The sequence below is a fragment of the Pistacia vera genome, unplaced genomic scaffold (assembly GCF_008641045.1).
Source record: "Pistacia vera cultivar Batoury unplaced genomic scaffold, PisVer_v2 Contig268, whole genome shotgun sequence".
In the NCBI taxonomy this organism is placed as follows: domain Eukaryota; kingdom Viridiplantae; phylum Streptophyta; class Magnoliopsida; order Sapindales; family Anacardiaceae; genus Pistacia; species Pistacia vera.
In genome coordinates, this window is record NW_022196077.1 from 863131 (window position 1) to 884104 (window position 20974).

General features: G+C 32.8%; 1 protein-coding gene and 1 pseudogene across 1 annotated transcript; one reads left to right on the forward strand and one right to left on the reverse strand.

Annotated features, from left to right (window-relative positions):
- Positions 1 to 8336: 8336 nt before the first annotated feature.
- LOC116133318 lies at positions 8337 to 17746 on the reverse strand (annotated as a pseudogene).
- A 1081-nt stretch (positions 17747 to 18827) lies between these two features.
- On the forward strand, positions 18828 to 20605 carry LOC116133319 (pentatricopeptide repeat-containing protein At1g20230-like). Its single transcript, XM_031419029.1, has 5 exons — positions 18828 to 19014; positions 19076 to 19194; positions 19330 to 19455; positions 19843 to 20046; positions 20543 to 20605. The coding sequence occupies exons 1-5, from the start codon at positions 18828 to 18830 to the stop codon at positions 20603 to 20605; spliced, it is 699 nt and encodes a 232-aa protein (XP_031274889.1).
- The last annotated feature ends 369 nt before the right edge of the window (positions 20606 to 20974 follow it).

The window sequence follows — 20974 nt, forward strand, 5'->3', positions numbered from 1 at the left end:
TAGGACCTACACATATTGACATGAATTTTTGTGAATATTCATGAGCAAAAATGTTCCAAAATTTGAAATTATGAAACTATTATATTAAAAACCATATTAACTTTTCTAAAAGTAAATTAAGTTATTGTTAAGGATTAAATAGGGTGGACTTGAATAGTAAAGTTCCACTTAGAATAACGTATGGCAAATATATAGATTTTAGGGCTAGGTAAATGCTTACTCTCTTAAAATATAAAATATAAATATTCTTGGAATTTCTTACCCACAGTTTAATAGAAAGCAAAATTACCATTTAATATACATAAATATTCTATGCATATAAAATTTTGTTCATATTCTATGTAAATCATTGAGAACACCAGTAAGTGTTTTATCTACCTATTGAAAACAATAAAGTTTAAAAGTTCTTTTTATTTTCATATAACTCAAATGTTCCAAAATTTGAAATTAAAAACCATATTAAATTATCAAAAAAGAAAAAAAATTAAGCTCAACTGCACATTCTACTTATTTTTTTTGTAGAATACCCCACATTTCTGTTATTTTTAAAGATTAAATGAGGTGGACTTAAATAGTAAAATGAATTCAATCCAATCCATTCCAAAAAAGGAAAGTTACTACTCTTCTCAATACTTTATGGCCAACATTTAAGGCTAATTAGAAGCATGGTCGATTAAAATATAAATATTTGATCTCATTTTTAGAATTCCCAAATCTAGAATATTATAATAAAAGAACAATTAATTTTCAATATGTATAGAAATTAATATTTTATCTCATTTTTGTAAACATTTCATTTTTTCTACATCTGACTTAGAATATAAATTTTCTATATGTACAAAAATTTCATTGATAACAGATTAATCATTGAGAACAATAAGAGGTGTTTGATCCCCAAATTGAAAACAAATTTTAATATCTAGGATTAAGTTTAAACATTATCTTATATATGAATTAATGCAAATGAAACTAATCTTGAATTTACCTTGAACTTGTGAGATGCCATTAAGTTCACAAAAGTTCATTGACAAATGTTTCAAAGAAGTAGAAGTTGCAATGGCTTGTAGAAAACTTATATGGATCTTTGTCGTATCCAAGATCAATTCTTCCAAGGTGGTCAAATTGGCCAACTCTGTTAAAACAGTACAACAAATTTAAATGATGCTAGGTAAGTAATTGACAAATTGTCAGCAACTTTGTTTCAACAACATAACTTTAACTTATCTCTTACCTCGAGTAATCATTGTTCGATTAAAACTATTTAATGAAAGGTCAAGTGTCTTTAAGGATGGGAACAACCTCAATGTTGACTGTAGAAAAATAGTTGCATCAATGGTTTCAATACCATCGCTTAGATCAAGGGCATTCAACTTCTTCAAGCCTCTATAATCTGTAAATTAAAAAACTGAATTATAATTAACAATCTTTAACATGATACAAGGAAATGATTTTACATAGGAATTTATTGTGCATTGAAGTTTCATTCATTTAATCCATAAGATTATATATTGTTTCTAAAACTCAGTTTTCATATTTTTCAAATTCAAGAAAATGATAAAAATATTTTGCTAGCAGGTGTTAGTAAGGCAAATCTAGACTTAAGTCTAAAACACTGCCCTTTTTTGTCAGTTAATAAATGTCTTCTCTCTCACGCTTCTTTTTGTTTCTAGAAACAGAGCTAAACTTCTTCACTTGTATAAAGAAAAAGTCAATTACATTTTGTACTCTTCAGTTTTAGTAAATGAAACTTTCGTGTTCTCTCTCAAGCTCTCTTTTAAGTTTTTGCAACTTTACTCTCAAAATCCACAGTTGGAGTCTAAAGATTTAAACTCAAGATTCAAAACTTTTTTTTCTTAAAAAAAAAAAAAAAGAAAATTAAACTCAAGAATTATGTTTTGTAATTTTCAAAATAATATTTATAGTACATAGAAAATCTTTTTTTTTTTTTTTTTTAATTTACCCTACATTTCCAAGTTAAAATTGTCAAATGCATTTGATTTTAAAGATAATACTCATATACAAACTATACCCTACAACATTGTTGTTTAATATTTCAATAATACGAAAACTATTTTCAAATACACAACAGAATAAAAATTTGATTTTTCATTTTTATTTTAAAAAATGATAATATAAAAATAATTGTACACAGCAGTTCTATGCATCACTTAGTATAACAGTCTCAAATATTGTCTTTGTATTAAAAAATAAAGTCATTAAATATTATTACTTCAGTTTAGTTATGGGCCTATGGTTGTGGAATGAATTGAATACCTTTGGAGTTGACAAATTTGTCAATCCTACTCGAGCTCATGTCCAGCCTCTCTAAGTCTTCCAAGGATTGTAATCCTGGGAAAAAATGAAACAAAGTTAATTAAAAACTCCCTAAGAAGACATGAGGAATTTGATCAAACTTACCTTCAATATCAGTAGTTCCATTCAATCCAATATCTTCTAGATACAAATATTTTAATGAAGAAAGACCACCCAAAGATGATAATATGCTATTGTTGAGCTTGTTACCACTTAAAATCGATTAACTCCAAGTTACTCAAACCTGGAAACAGTAAAAAAAATTTACAAAATTATACAATTTTATATATTTAATTTAAACAGTTCAATTATATTGTGAAAAAAAAAGTTGAAATTATGAGAATTAGAAGCTTGCTAATTACCTTCAATATTATACTACAAACAAATCTAAAAATCTTTTTATTATATTTAATAATTAAATATATTAAAAGAGTATTTACACCGGTAGAATCAATGGTCACCAACGCTGGTAATCATTTTCAACAACATAAACCCATGGCTGGTGACCTGCGACGTCATGGAGTGATTTCGGAGACAAAACGAATATCAGAACGACACTCTTGTAACGATCTACATATCTAGATTATGCCCACCAAAAAAAAAAAAAAAAAAACGCAGCATTTGGCCACAAGAAGAGGAGAGAGAAACGGCGACCCTTATCTTCTTCTCAACGTACGGCCAAAACATAATTTATTTGCTAATTATTCTTACATACAACGATAGATCGTTTCGCGAGCAACACTCTGGTGCCGGCGGTGTCATCGGACACTCTCAGGTGACTTTGCTATTTTCCGGCACCGGTCACTGGCGATCGACACTACTGGTAATCATTATTTTTTTCTTTTTCTTTTATATACTTATATATTAAGATAATTGTGTTTATATTTTCTATTAAATTCATAATATTAACTTATAATTAATGTTTAAATAAAGTAATTAATACCTACCCTAATTATTAGGTCAATTAATTAAATGATTCATAAAATAAAGTAGTTTAGTACTAGAGCCATAATTAACGTGAATTAATATGGTAATTACTAAAATAAAATAACTATATAATGACATAATTGCTATATATAATTACATTAATAAATATAAGGTTAAATTAGTAAATATTAGGTCAATTAATTAAATAATAAACAAATATAAGAATACAGTAATTAATACTTACCTTAATTATTAGGCAATTAATGAAATGATTCCTAAAATAAAATAGTTTAATACTATAACCATAATTGACGTCAATTAATATAGTAATTACTATAACAAAAATAATTATATAATAACATAATAGCTATGTATAATTACATTAATATGAATATAAGGATAAATTAGTAAATACATATATAAAAAAATTGAACTCAAAAATTATATTTTGGAAATTTTAAAACAAAATTCATAGAACACAAGAAATTTATTTTACCCTACATTTTTTAGTTAATAATGTCAAAATCCATTTAATTTAATATTTCATTAACATAAAAAAAAAATATTTTTTTCATTTTTAATATAAGAATAATTGTACAAAAGTATTCACGTTTTCCCTTGATATAAGAGTCTCACAAAAGTTAAGACTATCGTAATTAAATACAAATTGGTCAAATCTTATTCCAAACCATGTCCAACACCTTCAAAGAATGTAATTGTAGGAAAAGATTAAACAATTTTGCAAGGTTAAACTCTTTCATATATATAATTTAAAAGTCCAGTTACCAGAAATTCACAAAAAAAAAAAATGGTTGAAATTAAGATAATAAGAAACTAGCTAATTACCTTCAACATTAACAACTCCTTTAAATCTATTATCTTTTAGATACAAATACTTTAATGAGGAGAGACCAGCTGGAGATGATAAAATGTTGCTGTTGAAGTTGTTATAGCTTAAATCCAATTCCTCCAAGTTACTCAACCTTGATAGCAAACCTACAAATACTCAATCATTTTCAATCGAATAAATTGTTTCATGCATATTATCATATAATGTATCACAAAATATTGAAAACATAAATCAATAAGTAAAAGTAAAATTCCAACTTTAATATTTTTGGGGATCTTTTCCAATATTTTGATTAAATATGCATACAAGTCTAATTGATTGAATTTATGCAGATAAATCCAGTTGATTGAATATCTATTAAGAATATAACTTTTAAGAGTTTGAAAATATGTAAATATCCTCAAATTTAATTGTAAATGAGAGATTTCTGAGGAATTTTTAATAATGTGAAATCATTTTATTAAAATCATATGATACTAGCTAGATGCAAAGAAATTACAGGAAATTAAATATGAACCTAAATGTAGAAATAATAAAGTTGAAGGGAGGAAGACAATTGACCTTCGTTGTCAATACAACCAGCTATATTGTTGAAACTTAAGTCAAGGGATTATAGTTGTTGGAAGGGAAAAAACAAAGAAGCATTTAGATACTCTTTCAAATTCGAATCCCTTGCAAAAGAAAGATCGAGTTTGATGACTCTGCCAGTGTTTTTGTCGCACGCAACACGTTCCCATCCACAACACTCTGAAGCCACCGAATTGTGAAAAAGACCATAAGGATTAGGAAAGAAATGTTTAAGTTGCAAGAGAGCAATTCTCTCTTCCTCCCAACACCCCTCTCCTAAAGAGACCAACATCATTACTAGCAACACCCAAGACCACTTACAATCCATCTCTTAATACACTCAAGCTTTGTGACTCACAACAAACTACTTCTACGCTATTTATACAAAGAGGCATCAACTTATGTTTGGATTTCCTTGTCTTTTCCATTAATAAGTTTTTTTTTTTTTCCTTTTTTTTAATACTCTAAATTTTATGTATTAATACTCTAATAAACTCTCTGTCTCTAAGCATCAAGATAGACATTTAATATCAATTGGTAAAAAAAAGAAACATTAAATTTTAGCTTATAGTTTTATGTTATCTAAATTAACAAAATTATAAATTATAAATTAAAAATATAAAAAATAGTTTTTCTTATTAATTTTTTCCCTTTTTATTTTAAAGATTATAATTTTAGTTGGCATTGACCGGTTTTCACTTTCACTTTTCCAAGTCAATGTAATTGCTTAACACTTATGGCACAACACGTTAAAATAATAATCTCGTTTTTCTATAAGAAAAAAATATGTTAAGGGCTTTACATTAATATTTAAAATCCCACACTGTGGCACTAGTAATCTATTAATTTCTATCAACAACCGATTGCCCTTCTCTTGACTTTTTTCCAAGTCAATGTTCTTGCTTCAAACTTATGACAGAATTTAATTCTTTACGAACCGAAATTAATTTCTATCAACAACCCATTGTCCTTCTCTTGACTTGAAGACTTCTGTGTTTCAAGGTCAATAAAAATTTATGCAATTTTTCTATCAATTGGGTTAAAAATAGAACTGATTGTCTCTACGATCGATAAAAACAACGGATCACTAAAATAACCTATTTTGTCTACCAACTAATGTAAGAGTAATTTGTTGCATTTTGGACTGGTTAAAAATTGGATTATGAAAGATCACACGAATTGCCAGCTTGTACTGAAGTTCATGTTTATAAACAATTGGTTGTATTCGCTCATTAGTTAACATCCGGTGTTTAGAATTGCAGTAAAATTACCTAGTTAGCCCTTATCCGTTAGAGATCTCTAGACAGAGTTAACTACAAGGGTGGTTAGTGTTAATTTTCTGATTGTAATTCAAGTAACAGGAGAAAAAAACAAAGCCATAAAGTGTTTGAAATCCAAAATTTTGTAAAGCAACAATATCTTGTTGACTATGTTTTTAAATCCATTAAAACACTTAAACTTTGAACTCAATAGAGCAATTTTTCCTCACTAATAGAAAATCAGTTTGGAACTGACCTTCTAGATGATTATTAGGCATTATAATATCTACTAACCATGTCAGATTTCTAGACCGATTGTTGCATGTGTGTGTGGGCTTTTTCCAGGAAATTAATGAGGGCATTCTAAAATTTGAACAAGAAATAATAAATATATCAACTTGTGAATTAATGTTAGCTGGCTTTCCAACTGTATTGACTTAGAGTACTTGGTTAAAAATTATGGAACGGGTCATTTACGATAGAAATTAATTTCTATCAACAATTATTGTCCTTCTATACACCTATACACACATTAATTCATCAAATGTTTTCTCAATTGTATTGGAAGAATTTAATTCAAGCTATATATTTCTCCATTGTATTGGCAGAATTTAATGTTTCAGAGTCAAGTCTCTCCTCAGTTGTCCCATTTACGATATAAATAGCTAGCCACTAATTCTTGCATGTGAGAGGGTGATGTTTCTAGGAAACTGATAGAGGAGATTTTATAATTTTAACAAAAATAATCAAGTCATGGCTACCACTTAATCAATAATTTTGTTTTTTATTGGACATGAAAATTTCAATCTAAAATCAATCTTTGATGAGATATAGTTGTGTTAAAACTGTGTGCAAATTTATTTATTTATTTTTTCAACCGGATAAAAATGCAATTGCCAATTGGATCCCTCTCACCGGTAAATAATAACAAATTTCTAAAAGAAAAGATTAAAACCATGGTCATTGCATATTTAAATCCCTATTTTAAGTTTCATCTCAAATTTCACATTGTCATTTTTCTGAATTGAAACTATTTCTTAGTAGCATTAAAGTATTTGAAATCCAAATTTATCAATTTTAAATTTTTAGACAAAAAGAAACAGTATATCTATGACATCATCTCTATAAAGAGATAAAATAATAGAATTTAATTGGAACTTGTTGATTAGAAGGTAGATCCAAAGATTTTAATAAACATCCAAATTATTTATACACCAAAATTAACCTTTACCCATTGGAGGGAGGACAATGCAATAATTTGAACAGATTGAATCCTTATTAAAGCTGGCATCCATTTGTATTGACATAGACCACTATCTCCTTTTTTTCCAAGTCAATGTTCTTGCTTCAAACTTATGGCAGAATTTAATTCTTTACGGACCGAAATTAATTTCTATCAACAACCATTTGTCCTTTCTCTTGAATTGAAGACTTCTGTGTTTCAGAGTCAATAAAAATTTATGCAATTTTTCTATCAATTGGGTTAGTTACTTAAACAAAACGCTGCGTTTTGTTTATATTCTTGAGTTCTGAAAAACAGGCTGTTCATGAAGATCAGAAGTACAAAAAGATCAAGCCGGGAGATGCTCGGGTTGTAGACTGTTCAAAGGCATTTATCATTTGTGTTTGATTAGCTGGCAGATCACACGGATTGCCAGCTTCTCAGAGTGGCATGCGCCAGTAATAATGGGAAAACCTAAGGGTAGAAATTAATGCAACAGTCTCTTTATTACTGTTATTAAATCCATTCAAACGCTTAAACTTTGAACTCAATAAAGCAATTTTTCCTCACTAACAGAAAATTATTTTTGCAGAATATATATAAACATATTATATATAACTTGAAGCAAGATATACATATAGTGTTGTCAAATAGAGTACGAAAGTGGGAAAAAACAGAAGTTAAGAAAGTACACAGAAAAAGCCTTAATTAGAATTTTGAAATAGGAATTTGCATTAGATAGTTAAATTTGGTCTAATGTGAAACTTTCAAACTATATTTTGAAAAAAAGTTCTAATTTGTCATAATAAAATATTAGACCTTTTATTTTGGTTCTAAGAGAGTTGCTTAGTATAAAAACTGCCCAGTCTGCATCCTTTGCTTAGCAACCTGCCGATTCTTAAATGGTAAAAAATTAACCCAAACACAAAATAATTATGCCTAGTAGAGCAGTTCCTGAAATGAAAATGCATAAGTGAACAAGCTGTATGGCAAACATGCAAGCCATACAGCTCCTACCTAATAGTCAGCTAATCACCAGTGAGGCTTTCGTAATCATACTACTGGCTACATAAAATAATGCACAAGATCTAGGAGTTATTTTCAAATTATTCTTTTGTATACATGTATGCAGTTTAATGCATTTGCCACTACTATGTTTAATATACAACTATTAGTACTATGAATCCCAAATTTGTATTCCAAGTGATATGGCCTTATTTTTAGAAGTACATACCATTGATCACATAATAACATGATCCACAAACACCACCAAAATAATGACAATATTTAGAATGCAAAACTAGGGTATATGATCTGCTTCAACATACAGAGCAGCAACCACACCAATAAGTGAACACGAAAGGACAATTGCATAAACATCAATCAGTGTATCCAAATAAATCACTAGCTACTAGAAAAATCCCCTTACGTTGACCAACCATATATCTTTGAGGAAAGAAAAATGGCCAAGAAACAGTTACCTTAAAGCTCTCTATGTTAGCAAGTAGCAAAATTTCATTTCCTGGAGGAATGGAAAAACATGCACAGCCATTTCGAAGTGAGATTTATGGAGAAAGTAAAATTGAGTATAAATATAGTTCCATATTAATATTTAGCCATTGATCAAAACAAACTACAAATTGGTACGTAAAGCTTACAGAATTAATATGGAAACCAAACTAATTATTGCAATACGCAGAATTTCAATTAAAAGAAACAAGAGGATTATTAACATGCAATCTACATAAACAGCAGGCTATAATATAGTACTAAGAAGTCTAAAATCTATAATCTACTAAAGGTCAAACATGGAGGAAATATAAACTAATTCAATAAAAGATCAAGTTCAAACGTCTTCTTATGCCCCAACACTTTTAGGAAGGCTATTAAACAATTCATATCATTTCGGAAGAAGGTAAGTTAGAATCTAACATTTTCCCTGATACCTATTCCTGTCTCCAACAAAAATGTAGTATATAGATATGCAGGTCACTTGTAAACAATTAATAGTGATATGTTGCAATTCTTTGTCATAATTTATAAGAGAGAAGACCATAGACATTAACCTGTTGCATCAGGACATTGTTGTCCCCTTCAAAAGTAGATTGCACATCAAATTCACTTTTCAATGACCAACATGATTTTCAGTCTTCAGGCCTTGTCCTCCACATGCTTCACAGCATTCCTAAAAGAATAGTAGTCTGAATCAGACCACTTAACATGAATGTAAATAATCGATGTGTAGTTGAAGTTCCTGACCTGTAATGTTCGCTGATTGTGCCAGGTGAAAGTAGCCTTGAATGCACTTAAAATAACATGAATGGTTTTGTTTGACAGAGGTGTCCTATTCACATATAACATCTTCATGTAGTTTGCAGCAGAACTTATAGCATATCTGCTGCAAAATCAATAATGAGGAGGAAAGGGGGAGGATAGCAGCAGAAATAACAACACTAGTTTATTAGCTAAGATCATCAATAGATAGGTACAGTATAATTACTTCTATTCAAATACCACATATTACCAAAGCAATCAGGATAAATTTATTAGCATTACTAAGTGAAAAATATACACTTTCAATAGAATCAAACTCCCTACTTACTTTGCAAACAGATAAGAGTCAATTGGGAAAATTTTGTAGATGTGTCCACACTGGCAAATCCAGTAACATATATACTCAGCTCATACCAGATACTATAAATGTAAGGGAAGAGAAGGGAGAAAAGTTTAATCCCAAAGTTACAATAAAATTTAATTGTCACAATACAAGTTATCAAGATGCTTACGTCTTTGCAAGGAGAGGCAATAGTCGTCGTTGATGATTTGCATAATCGAGCAACAGGATTTCAGGTCCATTTGGTGTAATAGAGAATGCCCGTCTTGATAATGCATACCTTATAGCTATTGATAAGCCAATCTAAAAGGAGAAGAATGTTAATTTCCAGTAATTCATTAAGTTTCTCAGGATTACCTGCATCCCTGGCCCAAAAATCATATACAACTGCAAAAGTTTTGCAACTGAAGGGAGACCAGAATTAAAATCCATTATTACCTTGTATATGTACACTACTGCTGAAGCTATATTTACATGACCAGATGTTAAAGCGGCCATGAAAGCTGCAAATCTCTAAAAATAACACAAATATATAAGAGCTTAGAAAGTCATCTCATCAGATAAATTAAGCTAGAAGAAGATAACAATATGCCATCTATCAGTAAGGTAATTACCTGATCTCGGTCTCTGATTGCACTAAGATACTCTCCATCAGGTGAAACATCAGCAATTGAATTCAACAAATTCTACTTGGGGATTCGGACATTATCAAACTTGAAAAAATTCCAAAACTTTTGAGTTACATCTTAACTATAGAGAGCATAATTTTTTAAGGCCATTCAAACATAAACTAGAGCAGTTTAACTACAAAAGGTCTTATAACTCTTTCCAAATTCAACCATTATCAACCCCATTCAACCCAATCTTATGACCAAATCAGCTATCCGGATATTAAGACAAATTTTACCATCTGCATCCCTGATCTGGCAAATGAATGCATGAACCCCTTGATTTTTCCCATTAATTCCAAGCTGTGAAAAGACCACCGTCTGTGTTGCATGCTAAACAGGCAAAACAACAAAAACTATGTAAACACAGATGCTGCAAGCACAATTTCTACCCATGGCATGGGAATCAAATTGAACAACAAACATTGCTAACCAAATCTTAAAGAAAGAAAAATTTCTTACATTGGCTGCTCCACCAATGCAATATTTTTGAGCTGACTCACAAGGAGTGTTTATAACAAACTCTCCAGTGTTTGAATCATAAGTGGTAACTGTTTCAATTCCTTTAACCTAAAAATAACAAACCCATCACAAAGTTCAAAAATTAAGAACATAGTAAGATTCCACAAATCAGTTAACAACCTTGACATACATACATTACTTCCATGTCCCAACTCCGTCATTGCAAAGCAACCTTTTACCACATAATTCTCAGTGTCTTTCAGCCACTTGTCGTGGTGTCGCTTCGTCCCTAAAAACTTTATGGCCCCACCCCTGCATTCAAAATCCATAATAACTTAAAATCAATGACTACATTACACATATTCTAGTCTCTTAATCCTTAAAGAAGGACAAAATAACACCAATATTCATAAACACATATGCTACTAACTTCAAATTAATAACTACATGACACCACCTTCTTGTCTCTTAATCCTTAAACAATAACAAAATAACACCAATTAACAAACAAAAACGAATGCCAAATACCGCATAGCCATATCAAAATCTCAAATAAGAAAAGAAAAAGCCAATTAGCAAACAAAAATGAATACAAAAATACCCAAAAGCCATATAAAAAACTCAACAAATCATCAGCTTAAAACGAAAGCTAAGTACCTGTTTCGCCTTTTTTTCTTCTTTGCGCTTCCTCTCCTCTTCTCTCTGCTTATTCTTCAGCTCCTTCTTGCGAGCACTGAACACGCACACAACCCCCACAAGAAAAAATCAATAAACTAAAATTTGATCAAAAAAAAAAAAAAGAGACGAAGCCCAAGTGTAATAGGCACTGTCTCACTTTAACATGCAAAAGTAAGAGGCACTGTCTCGTTAAAGTAGTCCAAAGTACTTACATATAGAACAAAGAAGATTCACAAAAAGTCAGCAGAAGTAGGAATACAAAAGAGGCGAGGAAGATTCAGCATTCTAACAGGATTTTTACTTTGGAAAAGAGGTACTTTTACTATATGGTACAAAATAGCCAAAGAAGATTCATAAAAAGTCATCAGAAGTAGGTAAGAAAACACAAAGTAGTACTAGAGAAATGAAAGCACTTCCACAAAGTAAAAAGAAAAAAAGGGAGTTCAGCAACTGGAGATTCAGCCGTCAAATGGAGAAGACGAGGCAAATGGAGTGGAGCAGTCAAGGATTTCAGGCAAAAATTGGAGAAGAAGAGGCCGACGGAGTGGAGAAGTGGACAGCAATTGCGTCGTCAGCGGTGGGGTTTTAGTGGTTTGGGGATTTTGTATGGATAGTGACGACGGAGTGGAGAAATTAATTAGATTGTTTATTTATTTATTTTACTTTTTTTAATTTTAAGGGTTCAAACAATTTGAATTTTGGGCAAAATTCTTTAATTTTTTTTTTTTAATAAAACCGGGTTTGGGGTTTTGTGTTTCTTTAATTTTAGATTTAGGAACTTTTTAATTTAAATTATTTACTTTTGAAATTTTAAACAAAATTGTTTGGTTTTTAATTTGTTTTTTAATAAAATCAGAAATTCGGTATTCTGTATTTCTATGGACCAAAACCGAACTGGTTTTCCGAATAATCGGAAAACCAGTTCGGTTTCTATATTTTTCTTAACACTCCTACATTTGAGTGTTGGGGATGCATTGCCAAGAACTCATCGAAGTTAACAATCTCCGTTGGAATAGGCATGGAGTAAGTGTCAAAGTCAGTGAACGAGTCGTCGTCTACTGAACGGGAGGGATAGAAATGAGAACTTTTTTTCTAGTACTGAAAATAGGTCAATTATGAGGGTTTGCACAAATGAGTGAAATAGCGGGTAATCATAAGTTTTAGGGAAAAAATTGTGAGAATAGTTAATGAAAAATGGGCAGCAAAAAAAGGGTGGGAAAAGTTTTAAGGCAATTTTTTTTTTTTTTTATATACTTAATCCTTCACAGTTCAAACTATCAAAGATTAAGAATACAACGGTCAAGAATAAGATTCGCAAAATTTATTTTTAAAAAATTCTTTGACAGTTAATAATTGTCGAGAATCATCTAAAACGGTTAAGGATTATTTCAAATTCTTGACAGTTCATAAACTGTCAAGAATCTGTCAAGAATTTTAGTTTTCGAGAACGATCAAGAAAAACTATCAACTCATTCTGTCAAGAAAGGAGGTTTTTCTAGTAGTGAAGATTGAAGCTCTTCCCTAATATGATGTTGGCATCAATGATTATGAACAAATTGTTTTAAACGTTGAGAAATTTGATGGATGTAAGATCTATAAGGGGAGATGAAGCGATGTTTCCGGTAATTTGATTGGAAGAGATATCTAATTGTTGAAGTGAAGATTAATTTGTAAAGCAGGGAGGCAAGGTAACCCTTTTATCATTATAGTCTAACTTCAGGGGAACTATTTTAATTACCCCTTTTATGAAGGGCTATGAGGATTCAAACCAATATATCTGTTGATGCTTGATTTTGACACCAACTATTCGCACGTGAGAAATGCTAAGCGGGCTCAAAAGTCACATGTGATTATGGAAGTGTTTAATTGGATAAAGAGAGAAGAACAACGTTTAAAGTGGTTCGGATGCTCACAAGGCGAATCTTACGTCCACTGATATTGTATTAATGAGTAAAGTCAGGTCGCGATCAGCGAGCTGAGTTTTAGCTTTGAGAATACAAGAGAGAGAGAGAGAGAGAGAGAGAGAGAGAGAGAGAGAGAGAGAGAGAGAGAGAATAAGCCTTTCTAGAGTGAAATTAACTAATCCTGCAAATGGGAGAGAAGTCCTCTATTTATAGTGGGATGAACCAAGGTAATGATTACTAAATCTATGAGTGGGGTAGATGTCGTGCAAATCCTTCTCTACGTCCCATTGCTCACTTGCCGGCGTGATTTCCTCGACTTGTGTAGGAATTGAACACGTGGATCGTTTCCAACCATTTGCCAACCTAGCGTACACCTACTACACTGGCAGGAGCATGCCGCTCACGTCATCACGCGACGTGGTTGCATCTGAGCGGTTGTAGAACTTTCTTAAGCTCTGACCACCCATGTTGACAAGGCTTATGCGTTAGCCCTACTTTTCCAGGCATAACAATATCTATCTTCACGTCCGACTTTAACAATTTGCAGTTCAAAGCTTCGAGATTAATGAAAATATGGACAACGCAATCATTTGAACAGATTGAATCCTTATTGAAGCTATCATCCATTTGTAAAGTCTTTACCCATTAGTTATGAAAACGGATCACTAAAGTAAGAGAAGTTATCTTCGTGGAAACATTAATAATATATAGTTCAATTGAAGTGGCATTAAACTTATAAAGTGTTAAGCATCTCTTGTGGCATGATGGAGAGAAGGATGGATTAAGGAGTTAAGAGACTAAGAGATCTTGGATTCAAATTGTAGCAAGGGCAAGAGGTGGCCACCAATTATTATACCCAAAAAAAACTTATAAAGTGTTTGAAATCCAAATTTTCCAGAAGTAATGAGAAAATGCTCCAGATCAAATGCTCGAACAATAGAATGAACTTGTGTTCTCTAGCTAATATGCATAATTTTTCTGCACAAGTTTGATTGTGATTGCAGGTAGTAAAAAAGACGTTAATGGTGGAAAAGTAATGATTTGAGTTGTTGAATTTTGTCCTGAACAAAGATCTGTAGCATGAAGCACTTCTTTTTTGTATAGTATATAACTTAGGGTGTCCCTTAACTAGTAAGATGTGTTTTGGGTTGACAAGTTCGAAGGTAAAACTGTGAAGAATATTGCAAACTTTATTATTTGTCTACCACCTAATGTGAGAGTAATTAGTTTCATTTTCGATTGGTTAAAAATTGGATTATGAAAGGCTACATCTTTTTAATGGAAGATTTAATTTCTATCAGCAACCATTGATCCTGACTTGTAAAAATCAACCAAAGACCTAATGGTCTATACTTTCTAATGGTAGCCTCAAGTTCCGTTAATCATCCGTTTGTTACTTAAACAAAACACTGCGTTTTGTTTACACTCTTTTGAAGAACAAGCTGGGAGATGCTCAGGTTGTAGCCTGTTTAAAGGCATTTATCATTTGTGCTTGATTAGGTGGCCAGCTTGTACTCAAGGTCATGTATATAAGCAATTGGCTCATGTGTATTATTTGTGTTTGACTTTCAGCTTCTCAGAGTGAATTTTTCTTGCTGAATTTGCTTTGGCGTTGCCGTGAGTGAATTTTGCTGACTAAATTCCGGACAGTGTTGCAGGCATTGAATTTGTGGTGGTGATGAACGGTGATGACGTTGATGAATGGTGTAACATCCGGTGTTTAGAATTGTAGTAAAGTTACAAATCATTAGAACACTGAAGTTATCTTCGTGGAAACACTAATCATATATTATATGAATAGCTTAATTACGCTAAATTTTCGTTTCACATCCTTGGTTATTTTTTCTGAGTTGTAATTCAAGTAACAAGGGAAGAATAACAAAGCCATAAAGTAGCATTAAAGTGCTTGAAATCCAAAATTTTCTAATACAACACTCTTTATGACCCTTTTTAAATCCATTCAAACACTTAAACTTTGAGCTCAATAAAGTAAATTTCCTCACTAATAGAAAATTATTTTTGCGGAATATATATGAACATATTATATATAACAAGAAGCAAGATATCCAGATAGTTTTGTCAAACTGAGTACGAAAGTTGGAAAAAAGAAGTTCAGAAAGTACACAGAAAAAACTTTATGATTAGAACTTGAACACCCATGATAATACAATTAATCCTGCCTAAATTCAATTTGTGCACAAGAATCTCTCATCATCAACTGATTGAAACTTTTTGAAATCATCAATGAGTAGAATTAATCTATACATTTATAAAAGAAAAGTTTAATTCTTACTTTATTCAATCTATACTTTCTTCAACCTGTAAGTCAGTGATTCTATAGATTGTTGAATTTTTGGTGCCATTTATTTGCTTCACTTTCTGGCATGCCTCATGTAGATACTGAATCCACGCCTCAAATTGGCAATTGAAGGAGCTACGGGCAAAGATTTAGCAACATATTCAATCCCATCTCCATACCCAAGCAATCTTGCGCAAGTTTGTTGCCCATGATTGGACACCGACTGTTCGTACCCGCCTTTTTCTCATTCTTTCATAAAATGATGTTCTCGTTGAAAAACTGGTCTTCTCGATAGAGGCTATGACACTATGGGCCACTACCTAAATTTTCACAGCAAAAGTTACTGCCTTTAAGACAGAAGTATTTGATCCAGAAGTTCCTAGTCTTGGGACAAAAACTTTGGTGTTGCCTAAAGCTATCACCATTGCTTTCTAGGCTTGGGTTAGAAAAAGCTTAAGCAAAACAGGAAATTTAAACGTTACAACCTTCATGAAGGTTGATGCAGGATGAAGTTTAGTGAGACATGAAGCTCCTCAAAACAGCAGTTGCTCCAACACCCACAGCGACAACAGGTTTATTAGAAAATAAACGTTTCTTATTCATGTGATTTGAAGTTTCCCTATCAGCTTCACAGCTTGTAATAGACTCCCCAATCAAATGTTTGAACTTATCAGGAATAGGAGCATTCCAATGTTTCTGAAGCCCACCTAAATAACTAGTATCCACTACTGCTTCCACAATCTTGAATTTCTTAGCTTCACTTTGCAGAGAATGTGAAAGGAATGATTGCTATTTATCCTCAAGTGGAAGCTTAGAAAAATCAATATTATATGAGTTAGAATCCCTAATGTATTGATAGGTAGTCGAGCAACATTGTTAAGAGTGATTCTCAACCCCTCAACTACAATTCGAAAGGTGTAAACTTTAGAAATAACTTAAGTATCCACAACTTCCCCTCTGTTCACATCAAAAACATCTTTTGTGCAAGGGCAAGAGCTCTTGACATTGATGGGAGATCAGCAATTATATCACACAAATCCAAGAGTAATGGATAAATGGATTGTGCAAATAACCACGTCTCATGACAAATCCAAATTAGAATTGGGAGGCCTCAATCTCAACTCAAACACATCCATATCTGAAGATAACAATCTCACCATCAGTGACTCAACATCATTAGTAAGATAAAACTTCCTCAAATCGATGAGACAACTGAGCCCACTTTCTGTGGAACCAAACTACTTACCAAACATTGACCTTTATCCCCAATTAACTTCCCTAGAAGATTTATCCACAACAGGTTCTCTAACTGTAGATGATTGAAGCACTATAAACAATCAACCAACCTCCTTGGCTGCCCTTTTGGCAGCCAAAAAAGGACCATTACCACCAATCCCAAAAATCTCCCTCAAAATCAAGTTCCCAGTCACATTCTCATATGCTTTCTTATCAATCCTATCAACAAAATATCGTTTAATCACTGCAAACAAAGAAGTAAGAACCAAGTCATTACCTTTATCTCCTAATTCAAACTCCTCACATTGCACTTTATTCTGAACACCTAAAGCCGACCACTCCAGTAAATTCTGGGCACAAAGTATATACACCACAATTTTGATTCAGGTTCTCTAATTGGTGTGTTTTGGTATGTGAAGCCTGCGAGCTAACTCATCAGAAGCTCTCAAGTCATCAGATTTTAATAATGAAAATGGCCACACATTTTGCAGATTTGAAACCAATCCAATTGCCATTAAAATTACATTAACATCACCAAAATCTGTAACAAACAAAATAGTCAACAAGATCAAGCGATCCTACATTCATTAAGCAAAATTGAGTAAAAATTTCTATTCAAAAAAGCGTAGCTGACAAAATAGAAGTATTTAATATTTAAATAACATGCAAAATTTTCATTCCAAGAATGAAAGAAAATTAAAAAAATAATAATAATAGAAAAATGCATACCGGCCTGATGGTGTCCATTTCAATGGCGTGACGGGAAGTTTTTCGGTGGATCCGGTGTGGTAAGGACTTAGGAGCTAGGACTATTCTTGATGAACGTGAGTAATGAATGTTGGCCTTATCAGTAATCCGGTGTGGTAAGGACTATTCTTGTAGGATAGTTCAAATATGAAAACCATTAATTGTCTGCCACGTGGGAAGAGATATTTGGAGTCCATATTTCATTAGTCCTAAAAACTACTTGACCAGACCTTGAGTTCGAAGTGATGCTAACAGCGGCCTCAACCATACTTACATGACCGTGAACTCTACAAGAGCTTTGCTTTTGGCTCCTCAAAAGGCATTCGTTCAATTATGTTATATGCCTCTTCTAGCTTGCCAACATGACTAGAAGGGCAACCATGCAAGCATAGTGCTCCTTTTTGAAAACAGTCAACGCCTTTCATACCCTCAACTCATTCAATTCATCTTTATCACAGACAAGGCAAGCGTATTGTCACGACCAGCCTGCTTGCCCAAGCATGCTGCACGTTACTCACAGATTAAGTGTACTTCAGGGTGAAGCAAACTTAAGAGCTAAGTTAACTTAGGGGCTAAGTTAACGACTCAGCAGCTAGGTTCGGCGACTAAGCACCTTCGTTTCCAAGGTTGCACATATGCTCGCCACCCACGAGCTTCGTTTCCAAGGTTGCACACATGCGTGCCACCCATGGTTTCTTAATGCTGAAACACATAGCTTAGTCATTCATTTACTTTGAGGAGCTTAAGCCTATAAATAGGCAACTCCACCATGTAAAGTTCATAACTTGAATTCCAGCAATATACAGAGTTTATATTTTCTCTATACTTCTCTCTCGTTCATATACTGTTAGCCTGTGAGCGTTAGGCTGCTTAGCTCATTTCCGACGAGTTAAGGCCGCACGAACTTAGCAAAGAAGTTAAGTGCGTGACAGTATGCTCACATCCTCCAAACTGGTGTCTTTAATGACACAGATCTCACAACAGAGCTTCTGTCTCAATATGTAAATCACCAAGACTTTGATGACAATGTGATTCATATGGTGTTTGTATACGAGTGTTTTTTTAGTCTTCTTTGATTCGTATGTACATTATATGTCAGAACATTAGGGACACTCACAAAGTGTTTGACAGATTAGCCCAACCGGATGTGAAAACTTTTAGTGCTCTGCTTGTGGCTTACGAGCGACAAGGGTGTGTGGATGTAGCCAAAAAACTCATTAACGAGATAGGTTGTTTAAGAGTGGAACCCAATGTGTTGTCTTGGAATGGTATGATTGCAGGGTTTAATCATAGTGGACATTATGAAGACGCAGTTCTTTCGTTTCACAGGATGCGTTTGGAAGGATTTACCCTTGAGAAGCACAGTGTTGTCTATTGTTCTTTCCGCTGTGGGCGACTTGGGGAATCCCAAACTTGGGATTCAGATTCATGGTTTTGTGATTAAGGAGGTTTATTGGAGAACAACTGCATTAGTAGTTCACTTATTGATATGTACGGAAAGTGTGGGTGTACATGGAAGATGTCCAAAGTGTTTCATGAAATGGAAAATTAGGATGTAAATGATTGCAATGCTTTTGTTACAGGTCTCTGTAGGAAATGGTCCTGTTGAAAATGCATTGGAGGTCTTTAGGCAATTTGAGAGCCAAGGAATGGAATTAAATGTTGTGTCTTGGACGTCAATGGTTGCTGGTTTTTCACAAAATGGTAAGGTATTGAGGAATTGGAACTTTTTAGAGAGATGCAGATAGTGGGGATGACGCCAAACAATGTTACAATACCCTACTTGCTATCAGCCTATGGAAGCGTTGCCGCATTGATGATTGGGAAGGCAACTCATTGCTTTTCTATCAGAAGAGAAATATTTGGTGATATTTACGTGTCTACAATACTAAGTGATATGTATGCAAAGTGTGGAAGGATTCAAATGTCATGACTTTGTTTTGATATGATGTCATCAAAAAACTTGGTTTGTTGGAACGCTATAATGCGTGGATATGCTTTGCATGGAAAGGCTAAAGAAGCTATAGAGATTTTTCATTTGATGCAAAGAAGTGGACAAAAGCCTTGTTTTAGTAACGTCACTTGTGTATTATCAGCTTTGCATGGCTGGCCTAGTTGACGAAGGCTGCAAATTTTTTGATAGCATGTGTAAAGAGCATGGTATTGAAGCAAGGATGGAGCATTATGCTTGTATGGTGACCCTTCTAGATCGTGTTGGAAGGCTAGAAGAGGCATATAACATGATTGGGCAAAGCCTTTCGAGCCAAATGCTTGTGTTTGGGGAGCTTTGCTTAGTTTTTGTAGAGTTCTCGATAATCTGAGTATATGTGAGGCTGCTGCTAAACATCTCTTTGAACTAGAACCTACAAATTCTGGCAAAATAACTGATAAATTTGATTACATAAGTTCCATATCTTAGAAAGTCCTAACTGGTGAAATCCTTGGTGAAAAATGAAGAAAAATTGAAACAACATTGCACTGAATTTGTCTTTTATTTGTTTAAAGGGACGGTGCGAGTCTTCTGTGGTTGCATATTCTACGATTTGGTTTGGTTTTTTTAACTGCTCAACCTGGAAAACATTTAGTTTGTATAGCATATCAATTTTGGCATGGTTAAAGGTAATTGCAGTTGCCAAATTTTATTTTCTGGACATCAAAGAAGAGTTTGACGCAATGTTTGATTTTGACGTTAATTAATCCAAATTTGACATTAAAAGTGTATTGCTTTTTCCTTTGGATGCCAAATATTTTTTTGTCTGTAAGTACTGTATTTTTAAATATATTTTAGTTTTGCAGGTTTATCATCATTTTGGAAATGCACCTGTTGGACCTTTTGATCCTTATGCTCATGTGAAGTGAAGTGTGTGCCAGGGCACCATCATTATTAGAAATAATAAAATACTGTTGATTGATCAACGTTTTGAACCCATACAAGGCACACACAAAAACAAACATTTTATGCTATCTATAATAGGTATAGATCAAGTTTACTATTGACTTGGGGATCTCTTTTCTTCCTCAACAAACATCTATGTTCAAGTTACCATGCCTTTCAATCAACTTCTCAATTAATTTCTGGTCTTCTTAATTTGTTTGAGCTTTGAAGAGTTGCTCTCTTATAACAGAGCTGCCCATCAATTTCTGCCCATTGTTTTTCGATTGAGCAACTTGATCACAGAAGCAATTATTCCTTAAATTGGCCAATGATTTTTGCATGTGAGTGTGTGT